This window comes from Sceloporus occidentalis, unplaced genomic scaffold, assembly GCF_023333645.1.
Source record: "Sceloporus occidentalis isolate IW3139 unplaced genomic scaffold, rSceOcc1.0.p SCAF_3, whole genome shotgun sequence".
Classification (NCBI taxonomy): Eukaryota; Metazoa; Chordata; class Lepidosauria; order Squamata; family Phrynosomatidae; genus Sceloporus; species Sceloporus occidentalis.
The window spans coordinates 205,569,084-205,581,246 of NW_028316983.1; the positions used below are offsets into that span (position 1 = coordinate 205,569,084).

General features: G+C 38.3%; 1 protein-coding gene across 2 annotated transcripts in view; it reads right to left on the reverse strand.

Annotated features, from left to right (window-relative positions):
- Positions 1–12,163, reverse strand: part of ARFGEF1 (ARF guanine nucleotide exchange factor 1) — a 93,951-nt gene that overhangs the window by 1,728 nt on the left and 80,060 nt on the right. For both annotated transcript variants that reach the window (XM_089517425.1, XM_089517424.1), the window contains exons 30-38: positions 10,564–10,693; positions 9,239–9,374; positions 9,012–9,150; positions 8,245–8,317; positions 6,140–6,269; positions 5,285–5,424; positions 3,964–4,132; positions 2,036–2,174; positions 1,368–1,485 (exon numbers count right to left, since the gene is read on the reverse strand). In XM_089517425.1, the coding sequence (XP_089373551.1) occupies positions 1,368–1,485; positions 2,036–2,174; positions 3,964–4,132; positions 5,285–5,424; positions 6,140–6,269; positions 8,245–8,317; positions 9,012–9,150; positions 9,239–9,374; positions 10,564–10,693 (1,174 nt within the window). The remainder of the gene's footprint in view (positions 1–1,367; positions 1,486–2,035; positions 2,175–3,963; positions 4,133–5,284; positions 5,425–6,139; positions 6,270–8,244; positions 8,318–9,011; positions 9,151–9,238; positions 9,375–10,563; positions 10,694–12,163) is intronic.

Below are 12,163 nucleotides of genomic sequence, written 5' to 3' on the forward strand. Positions count from 1 at the left end.
GAATGAATGCATTAATGTGTGTGTATTAGTGAATGGGTGTACTGTTGCTATATTCCAAAGCAAAAAAATGAGCAGTAGTGCAACTGAAACAAGACTGAGATTCTCAAAGCTTGTTTGAAGAAATTAACTCCTGATAAATAACATAAACATTCTCAGAAGTCCAGACAATCTTTTTCAGAGGCAACACATTCTGAGTTTCTTTTCCTAAGTCAAAACTGTTTTGAGATCCTTTCTTTGAACATACTTCCTCTCAAGAGTTTGGGGAAAGGGGCAATACTAGAATTTCTTCAAAACTTTAGCATTAATGGTCCTCAAACTAAAAAGCCATACTATTTTATTATAGTATCCTTATGTTTCTTATCACTATTATAACATTTATCTTTTTTCTAGATTGTAGTATTTGTGCAAATATTATATTCTGTACAGTAAATAACTCCAGATTTCAACTAAAATATGGACAAAATATCAACAAAAGATATGTGCCATTTTATCATTTATGTCATTGCTGTAAAAAATAAAACACTAGGTTCTAGCACTGGATTGCAAGAGCCATGTTTCAGACCTATTCTTAGGATTCATTTGGGAGACAGATGCAGAATACATCAGAAAAATACACCTAGGCAGGCTGAAATCAATCATTATTCATTTCCCACAATTCTGAATACTAGCAAGATTTGGCTGAACACAGTGGCTCCAATTGTAAAGGCCTCAGAATGCACACAGACTGATGACACCACTGCATATGGGCTGCAATCCTTTATATCTCATTGTAGTGTAGAAGTTTAGTAGGGAGTCCTACACTAGACTGAGCCATATAATACCAACCTGACCTGAAGTAACTGTACGGCTATGTTCCTATATGGCAGGGGGTTGGACTGGATGGCCATTGTGGTCTCCAGAAAATGCAGTACTTAGGCTGTAAGGAAAAATTCTCCCCATTTTACCACAGTACTTGGAATATGTTTTACATGTGTAACAATGGGACCTACAAATATGCTTCAGCCTTTGGTGCATTCATTGGGCGCATCTATACTATTATCACTTTATTAATTCAACAGATTGGAGAAGAGTCTGGAATCAGTTTGCAACATTCTCCAGACATTCAAGATTCTTCTGATGTTGTGTGCTTTCAAGTTGTTTCTTACTTATGGTGACCCTAAGGCATCCCTATCACAGGGTCTTCTTGGCAAGATTTCTTCATAGAAGGTATGTCAATGCCATCTCCTGAAGCTGAGAGAGTATGACCCAAGGTCACCCAGTGGATTTCATGGCCAAGCTGGGATTCGAACCCTGGTCGCCAGAGTCACAGTCCAATACTCACACCACTGCGACTTCCCACAAGATTCTCTTTCAAGATTTTTACTTACCCGATTATCACTAATCTTTAGGACCTTTGTTAAGAATAAAAGTAACAAGCTAGTCCAAGCTTCCCGATGACTTTCTGATGTCAAAGTAAGGAAGTAACTCAGAGCTTCACTGCAGACACTACAAAGAATATGCCAAGAGATGGAAATTCAGTTACATAAGCAATTTGAAACAATACACGTACTATAATTAGAACCAGAAATAAAGAACCCAAGGCCAGAAAAAACAGTATGTTCAAGAACAAGATCCAAGTAGTCCCCTCCAATACAAACCTATCAGAGACAACTGAATATCAGGGGCTTTTTAGGTTCTAGGTATTATAATTAAAGCTGCAATATTAATTTAGTAAGCCAAGTACAAAGCGCTTTAGCAGCTGACATAAGTTTAATGGGACTGGATGTAAAACAGTTCTATCAAGCAGCCATTGGTCATACAGATCAATGGTAACTGAATGATTTGCTGGTTATATAGGCTTCTCACAGAAAAGAACAAAAGGGTGTAGAATAACACAGGCTGTCTCACCAAAGGCCTATGCTAGCCAGGGACAGATACATTGTTTCATATCACAGTTTTCCCCTTGAATATTCAACATGTTTATATCTTCCAAAATTAATCCTGTGCTTTTTAAAAGCACTATATAGGCTTCTAAGGCCTGTGAACTGGTTCTTACTTTAGGAGTCGCTGCTGCACTTCCTCCCATGCATCTTTACGACTTTCATCCATGTACATACGGAACAGAATACGCAATCCACAGGCAAGACTGCTTGTCTCCTGTTTCAACAAATTGGGCTTCGATTTTCCTTTGAAACCTGCCAAAACAATAGTGTCATTTCGTTTTTAGTATAGAATAAAGTATGCAGGAAAAGGAGAAAATGGGCATGCCAATACTATTTATAGGTTATTTGCAGCACTCATCTCCACTTATCAGGATGTTTTTAAAATGTTGAAAGTTGTAATGAATAGGTTTACATTAATATCTTGTTTGGTCAGGGTGTTTATGTATGGTTTGTGTTGTTATTTTTCTTTCTTTCGTTCTTTTACAAAAAAGGACTGCCTCCAGTGGTTTTGATCTGCTAGTGCAATTCTTCTATAACTGCAGAAACAAATTTTTATCATAGGCAAATGTAGAATTTTCATTCAAGTTTTGCCAGTCATGGTGAATATACTCATTTTGTATACAGCCCCAGAACTGTTTCTGAGGCCCCATGTTCCCCCTTGTGAGCAAATATTTTTGTATTTTTTAAAGATTTCATTTTAAAAAAAGTTTTTGCTCCAAAAAGCCCCAATATACCCTATAGGGGGTGTAGAGGACATTCCCACTGTACTTGGAGGGCCCCTGCCCTCCCTCAGGAATGAGAAACTGGTTTTGCAAAAATCTGCAAGTGTTTCCAGCACATTTTACAGCTAACCAGCAAATTTAAGCCTAGCAGAGGCCTTTTTTGAAAAAACAGGAAACAAATAGGAAATGGTATTTGCTCAGTTCCTGTTGTTAAAAAGACCTCTTCAATGGCCCAGGAAGACCTCAAAACATGGTGAAAATGCCCATCAAAATTTTGATATATTTTTTTAAAAGTGCAGGAGTAGGTGGGGTGGAGAAGTGCAGCCATCACAAGGTCTCCTGGGACGTTAATGCATTCCTCTAGCCTTCCACACTTGGCCTATGTATTCCTTGTGTTTGTTCGGCTAGTGAATGTGCTAACACTAGCCAAACCATCCCTCCATTTGTATTCTTTCCCACCAGCATGCCTGATCCAACCAAAACCATCTTGTGGCACATGAAGGACAAAACAAATTCACTGTGGCATAGTAGGACTTCAGATCTTTGAACTGTTGTCTGGCATCGCATATATACATATCTAGGACAACGCTACATGCCCATGATGAAAATAGGCTGAAAATCATAAAAGTTTATGCCATAATAAACTTTCACAAGCAAACCTGTGAAGAACCGGTTCTTCACAGGTTTGTTTGCTGCAACAGAGTAACATATCACCCCTCTGGAAATCTGTAACTTTTAAAAAAATTATCTGATGATAGGAGACAGAAAACTGACTGAGAAAGACCATTCGCTAATACAGAATGGATGCTCCTCTAAAATGAAAATTAAGCACTGAAAATTCTTGGGCTATACCTTCTAAAAGGCATGAGTATAAAAGGAGTCTTTATTTTGCTACCATCACACTGTAGCCAGTGATGTACTTAGTTTTTCTATGGGCCGGAACAGACCAGCAAAAAAAAAAATGCCACCTTCCTGGCAGCTTGCGGACGTGGCGTATGCACAAAGCTTTTCCCCAAGCTGGCAGGAAGTCACCATGAAGTCACCTGACTATTTACATGGCAGCCGCTTTATGGCACTCCGGCGGCATGGCATTTAGATGCCACATGCTGTAAAGTTGCAGTGGCAGCGAAAAAGTCAGCTTTTTGCCGGCTCAAAACGGAGCTGCTTTTTGCCACTTCTTTTTGCACCAGCAAATAGCTGTGGCATTTTTGGGCAGTCTGTTTTACTCCCTCGTTATGCTTTTTTGGGGTAGCCATACAAAATATTGGAGGAATGTAATCTGCCTTTGAAAATCCTTACTATTTGTAAGAAAGACTTGCCTGCTTTCCACAAGGCAGTTCTCTGCTCATTGTTTGAATTAAAAGCTTTAGCAAATTTGTGAGATTCCAACAAACAGTCCAGCAGTTTGAAAAGCTGTTGTGATGTTAAAAAGCGATACATTCCTTGATCCTGTGTATCCACATGAACGTTGAAATCTACTGCATCCCTCTAAAGAAAAAAGAATTAGCTCATTTAGCTCTTTTTTTAACCATCACAATAAATAAATTCTGGCAGTATTTAAGTAAACTTACAGTAACTAAATGGTAAAAATAATTTCTATCATTCCATTTTCATTTCTTTAGAAACCTGTCAGCCTGAACTATGATATTATTTGATATCTAATTTTTTTTGGGGGGTATCTCCAAAGAACAAGAGAAGAGTGCCCTTGAAATTGCTTTTCTTTGATGTGATTTTGTGATACTGAGATTAGCATGAGTGGAAGAGATCCTATGAATGTTTTTTTCTTTAACATGATGCTCTACAAATGTTTGGGACTCCAACTCTCTCTATCTGGCTCTGATGGATGTGGTAGTCTAAAGTAACTGGAGAACACCAGGTAAAAGGAGGCTGCACTTCATGCTCTGGATACTGAAGATGAGCAATCCACAGGGATAAAACCTCTTTGCACCCTCAATCTGCACTGTTAGTTTTCATGTATATACATGTAACAGAAACTCCTATAAGACTTGGGGCATGTTTTTACCTACAGAAAGATGTCTTCTTTGTATACTGAATTAGATGCACTTCAAAATGCAGAAGTAGAAAAAATAAAGTGTGAAACACACATGCACTTCTTTTTTCCTGCCAGTTCTTTATAAAAACTGAAGTGGCTCTCAATAAGTTATGCTCATTTGAAAATCCAATTATGGCGGGATACATACCACCATTTAGTACGTATAGGATACGTACTAGGGTTAGGAAGGGGCGGTGCTTCCGCACCCCCCTAACCCTAGTACGTATCCTATATGTACAAGATGGCGGCGCCCCTTCCACATGGGCGCCGCCATCTTTACGTATCGGACGCTGAGCGTCCGTACGTGTCGCAGCCTTTATGACGTAGCGAGTGCACCCCTGGCGCCTTGCTACGTCACAAACGCGACTGAAAAAGAAGCTCCATTTTGGAGCTTCTTTTTCGGTCCGCGCGGGAGCCGTGCCGTCTGAAGGCTCCGGCTCCCCCACGGACCTACCGGCGGCGGGGGCAGACCGCCGCAAAGCGGCGGTTTGTACCCCGCCAATGTTGGTTCAGAAAGTACAGACTTTATAAATCAGATCACTGAACCTAAGACAGGAGAAGAAAAGCTTGATATTAAAAGTAGAGACCTGTGCTGCAGCTAGATTCTCTGCATCTTCTTTTTTGCTCGTTGCAGGGAAGAACACAATGTTGTCGATTGTTTGAATGAGTTCCAATTGCACCACACATTTAATCAACAGAGCACCAAATAGTTTTTGATCTGGAAATTCTTTAAAACAAATACAAAAGAAAATTTAATTTATTTTTGAGAGCAATGGTAAAAGCTGATGAAGATCTCAGGAAATGTTAAAAGTATCCTATTAAAGCACTTACAATTTATATATACACAAGAATAATTTCTAACACATACTATGGTATATATTGTGATCTAACACATCTCATACTACCTCTGAATCAATGTGATTGTCCCATGAAGTCTTAACTGAACATAAAAGTAACTGATCTGTGTACAGTTTTACATCAGCTAATAATTAACATGTATAGAGGTATGTAACAGTTACGATGTAAAGCATTAAATGAAGTGTAAACTGCTTTACAGGAGATGTGAGTAAAACATAATTCTGTAGTAAAAGTGAATGCATAACTTTTCTAATTTTAAATTAGCATGACCCAGATGCAGAAGATTACAGAGGCCTGAGTATGCAAAAACCTTGTGCCTTGTGCCCTTTTTCTGACAGTAGCATACTGAAAAATATTGCCCAGAACTTCAGGAAATTTTAGAGTAGCCTCTAACACAGTGTATTTAGAGGGGTTTCTAGCAAGGTAAAAGGAACAGATCAGGAGAAAAAAGACAGCCCTGCTATCTAAAGAGAAGTGCTTATTTAACCCTATTAGACCAGCTGTTATATGCTGAAAAATCCAGATGATAATATTTTGTCAAACACTGCATTAAGCAACAATCCTTCTTCAAGAAAAATACTCACTTGCTGTAATTTTATTTTTGCTGACCTCCTCACTTGCTGGTGACCCTACAATGGGCTGAAAGGGACGTCTATCTGAAGATCTTGGTTGCACAGAGTCATGAATATCTACAGATTTTTGTGATACTGAATCCTGAAGAAAGGGAAAAAAACACAATTTGCTCATATGAACTCCTTTAAAAAAAGTTTTCAGTACATTAACTCAATTATACTTTTGATTTTTTAAATGATGTTATATTTGCCACATCGTCTAACATAACTGCTTGCTCCCCTAGCTTTTTCTCTCACTCTCTTTAACTTTTAGAACAACCTGGGCATGCTGCAGAAGAGCTGCAATTGCACCTGGCACCTTTCTTTCTCCAGATGGCCTGCAAATAGTCGTGTAGGCCTAAAGCTTAAGAGGAAAAAAGTATGCCAGGTGTGAGTTGCAGCTTTATTACACTACACTGAACATTTTTTTTTTTAAAAAAAGATACATGAATAAAGAAAAAGTGCAGCTGCAGTAAAGGGAAGAACTGCAGTATGGAAAGGAGAAATGAATGAGAAGAGAACAAGCAGTGGGCTAAGAAGAGAAAAAGAGCACAAAGGGGAGTGAAAGAAAGTTTATGCCAGGGCAGAGGGAGAAAAGAAGAGGTAAAGAGAGAAAGATCAAGGAGGGACTACGTCTGATGCATCTTGCCCTGGGACCTTTCAGTCATGGCAACACCAGTACAGGTTCTTTCACCTGGATTACATAACCTTTAGTTTACATAATTCAGATATAAAAGCAAACTATTCCTTGAAACAAAAGATGGCAAATGCAAAGGAAGGAAGCAGAAAATAGTGAGCTCAAGACTTGTTCATAAACATGCAAGACATGGATTACCATTGGCAATGCATGTATCTCATGTTTGAACCAGGAATCCTGTCTTAAACCATATTTTGAATTCGTTTGCTGCTGCATGTAGCTCATTTTGTACCTGCTTTTTTCCTCCTTTCACATGAGCTAATAAACAAACTTGGAAAGGATATGTGTATATTATATTCAAAACAGAGATTAAATTTTAAAAACCCAAATGAGCCAGGAATATCAACTAGCTTGTAACCAAGGGTTTCAGACATATTTGTTTGGGGATGCGCCTATAATTCCAGGTTCAGGGGAAATTCGAAACTATGTTTTCTTGATTTATTTACTTGATCAGGGAAAGGAGGAGTTGAACAAGCAATATGCACCAACACAGGCTACTGATTCCCATTATAATCAGTAATTAAATTTACAGCGCTTTATAAATAAAGGTTAATAAAAATAATTATGGCCGATTAAGCAGGATTCCTATCTTAGTGTTATGTATGAATGTGCCAATACAGATAATATTTGTGACCAGAAAGGGCAGCCTATCTTAGTAAATTTACTCAGAGCTTATTTCAACAGGTTTTATTCTTATCTAAAGTTGCTTTAAAACACAAATTACTTGAGATTAATTTTTTCACAGTATTTCAGAGCATTTATGCCTTTGTTTTTTGTAATTATATATTCTCATTACATTCCTAAATGTTATTACATTTAAAGGTTCTGCTGATTTACAGGCGTCATCATAAATTTCTTGTGTGGGAATGATATTTGCATATAAACATATTAGATAAAAAGCCCAATAATTTTAAATAATAAAAAATCTACAATTTACAAAAAACCCTACAGACCTTAATTTACAATTAAAAATCATCAGTGACAAAAATATTTTTAAATTTTATTCTCACAGGCAAGAACAAACATTTTACCATGTTTCTTTCTGCAAGAAAGTCTTCAAAAACAGCACAGACTGGACTTACATGCAAAAATACATTTTTGGTGCAGAAAACCTTAGTATTTTCTGCACTGAAATGTTGTTCTCTGCACAGAAAATCATATTTTCAACACAGGAAACTTGTTTTCTTCACAGACAAAAATGCCATTTTCTATAGAAAAAAACCCCCACAGGTATACTCCTCATCTATTTGTAATCTATCATTCAAATATTTTCAAGTATTCTTTTTTTAATAGTAGGAACAGCCCTTTTCTGCTGCAAAGGGTGCAGTTCACTCGTACACCTGAAAACCCCATTCTTGTAAGTTTTGCTTTGTAAACATACCAACTGTTTCTCTCTTCCTGAAGCTGGAGATGAAGGAGCAGTATCTCCACCGACTGGTCGCCAAGTTAAAAGCCTTAAAAAGAAAAAATATAGCTTAGTTCTGAAACAGCACTAACATTTTTACAACAGGTTTTTTAAAAAATAATAATGTAAGTAACATTATGAAGAGATATGTAACAATCCTCCAATAATTATACAGATTTTTTTCTGACTAGGAAGTCTGTCTGAGACTCAGCACCTTTAATCTTCAATTGCTTTTGCATTCTTTGATTTTTGAAAGAATAAACAGTTACCAAAGTTACAATATTCTTCTGGGCATAAGAAAAATCCCATGACTACTGGACTGGGCAGGTTTGTCATAGCTCTCTTTTTAAAAAGGGTTAATTGAACTATGATGCAAAATGCTAATGACTGAAATTAGATTTCTTCCATTGCTATTTACAAAGCAGAATGTGAGAAGTCTAATTCAAAATGACTAAATGACTATGAAAAAAAAAGCAATCTAAAAGGGAAGCAAAACCTATTATGTCTTCCACTGTGATTATGTAAAATCCCTGAACAGATGAGACACTTGCCTCACCCATTGGACAAAGCAAAACAAAAATGGTGAGGAGTACACCTTATGCCAGCACATCTGCCCATTTAGGAATGAACAGATGCCATGCGATATAAGCCTATTCTGTATTGTTCAAGCTATTTTCACATGTATCTAAATGCAAACACTGTCAACCCCCCCTGCATTATTTGCAAAGGGAAAAAGATCTTACGCATGAGGGATAGTGGTTTTGAAGATATCCAGCATACAGTTGCAAGTCTTATCCCAGATTTCAAGGGTAAACTTCTCACCGTTTAGAATGACAACATTCTCTAAACAGTTTGTACCAGACCGTGCTAGCTGTTCATTGTCTGAAACACAGAACAAGTCACTGGTTTGTTCATACTCCACACACAAAAAATTAGTAGCATTTTCTAAAACAATTTGATAAGCTCTTACCTTGCTGAACACACCAGTATAGCTGGGCAAAAATATCATCCAAAAGAACGTCACTAAGTACTTCCAAATACTGTGTGAAAACATCACATATTGCATAAAGTGCATGATTGCAGGTTGTTGTCATCCACTCAGCTTTCTAAGAAAAAGGAAAAAGAAACAACAATAAGGGTATTGTTAAAAGGAGTTGAAAGGAGGGTCATATCCCTTATTTAAACACATTCTTTTTTTTAGTCAGAAGCTAAAATATAATGCATGGTACAGATTAAGGAAAATGAGGACACCAGTTTGATGTAACAGCACAGGAAAAGAAACCAATCAAATTAAAGTCTTGTGACATCTTAAAGACTAACAAAATAAGCTTTCATGAAGCACAGCACATGAAAGGCACTTATGAAATGGGATGACTCTATGAAAGCTTATGGCATAATAAATTTGTTAGCATTTAATACATGACTCTTTGCTGTTTTTGTTGCAAGAGACTAGCACAATCACCATTTTGAAAATGGTAGCAAAAGGCAAAACAGCTTCCAGTCATGCTGCTGCTACATAGTATTTTTTGGATGTAATCAATTCCCAATGTATATAAACATTTGCTAAAAACTTTAAAACAATCCCTCTTTGATTTACATCTGTGCAATTTATGTACTTCCCACAGCTGTATTTTTATTTTTAATGAGAAGGCTCATGTTCCCCCAACCTCACATCTTCCTGTATGGATAATGCAGGCCAATAGCCCCGGGCTGGAATCAGCCAATCTGGTGCCAATCCGACAGTCCCAGTACAATCCCAGCCCATAAGGGTATTAGTGCAAGGCAAAAAGACCAGCTGTTTGCCAAGTTTCTTTAAAACTTCATGGCAAAAGGCAGCACACCACACAGCCTCACATGCCCTGTACCTGCTGAACCACTGCTGCATTTTTCCTGAAGGCTTCTCTCATGGATTGTGACATTGGATGGGGCCACTTAGCCACATGGGTTTAGCCAGGTGCTCCCTTTGTGCCCTTACAGGTTATGAGGTGGGCCTTCAGGGAAGATGCAACAACAGTTGCAGGTAAGGGTGGGGGCAGCAGTAGCTGCATGATGTGGCAGCAGGTGAGCACGTAAACACCTGTCCATTACCACGTCGGCCCAGGACTCACCCAGGTTGGAGCCAAGGGCAGAATACTAAGGGCTTGGCCTGTAGTATTCTGCCCGTCTGCTCAGGTTTTCCTTGACAAGAAAAATACACATTTAGAAATTGCAGTTTTAGAGTAGTCTGTAGATGCAGCATGTTTAAAGAAATACAAGAATAGAATGGGGTATGAGATTTTTCATGACTTTACATACCTCAGTTTGTTGTTCTGGCAACTTCATGTTGTCAAATATCCGGAAGACTATCCGAAACAAATCTTGCCACCAATGTTTTTCATATGTATGACCATAGGTTTTCATTATTTCAAACATAACCGTTAAGCCTCTAGAATAAAAGAAAAGGGTAAATGTGAGGAATCACATCAAACTAGAATCTTCATGTCTTGAGTGACTTTTTAAATCTATTTTTAGGAAGAAGCATCCTGAAAGTAATAAGAACGAGCATTTTGCATTGAAATGGCAGTAACTCCGCTGAAGGTAATCAGGTCTACACTTGGGCCACTGCCTGGACTGGAAACTTTACATATGTCACCTTCAGTTCCCATCATGGAAAAAATAAAAGGAAGAATAGAAATACCTTGAGTGCCCTCAGTTTGAAACAAGGGCACAACTTCTATTTCTGTTATTAACACTCATAGCAAAATTCATGTGTTACACACATAATTTTCAACGAATTCAGGTTTGTCAAGTATTAGGTGCATTTTTAAAAGATGGAAGTAATATTAAATTTTGTTCTTCACCATAAGCAATGACCTTCCAGCAATTCCTACTTTAAAAATACACATTATGAGGAGTAATATCTTGAGGAATAACATTTGGATGAGCAAAGCTATGTGCCATAATCTATTAACAATTACTAATGTGTGATTAAAGATCTGTGAAAATGGCTGAAACAGCAATCAAATATACATACATATATCACATGTGCAAAGTTAATATTTTTTAAATATAAGTAAAACAACTCCCAAAATACATTCTATTTTATATACTCATGTACAAATCTAGAAATTTTAGTCAAAAATTTGACCCAAAGGACCTGGGTCAACTTATTCATAACTCAGTATTAATACTGTACTTTAACTCTTATCACAGTATTGAGACTCAGCATAGGCATATAGACATATGGACTATATAGGTTATTGCTAGGTTGGCAAATGTCACAATGCTAAACAACTATTTGTTTTCCAGAACAAACTGTAGAGTGTTTCTAATCCTGTGGCCCACTTGTCAGTGGCAACACTAGCCTTGGTGACACCCAGGCAACCAATGTTTTTCACATGTATGACCACAATCAAACTAGAATACTCATGCCCTGAGTGGCCTTCAAAATCTATTTTTAAACTGGAAGGAGCAGCTTGAAAGTAATAAGAATGAGAACTTTGCACTGAAGAGTGCCGTGGCTTGCGGGGGAGGAGGCAGGGGTGGCCTGCCCCCCCCACTACCTCATTCACTTCTCTCATGTTCCCTCTCTCTGTCTGCCCTGCCACCTGCCTTCTGCCAGACCTTGTAAGGGTTGCCAGGCAGCACAGTGGCAGATTCCCTCAGCCCTCCTCTCTACCCGAAACCTCATTCGCTCTCTCACTTGCCTGGCTGCCCACCCAGGGCAGCTGAGGGACAGCTGCATGAATGAGGCAGTGAGAGGCAACAGAAGGGGTGCACTCACCCCTCCTCCTCAGGGAGAAAGCCAGGCAGTGGAGCAACCTTGAGGGGCGAGCATTTGCCCCCCTCTCCTCTGTTGCTCAGCTTCCTCCTTGGGAGAAAGCCAAACAGCGGAGCAGTCTTGAGGGATGAATAT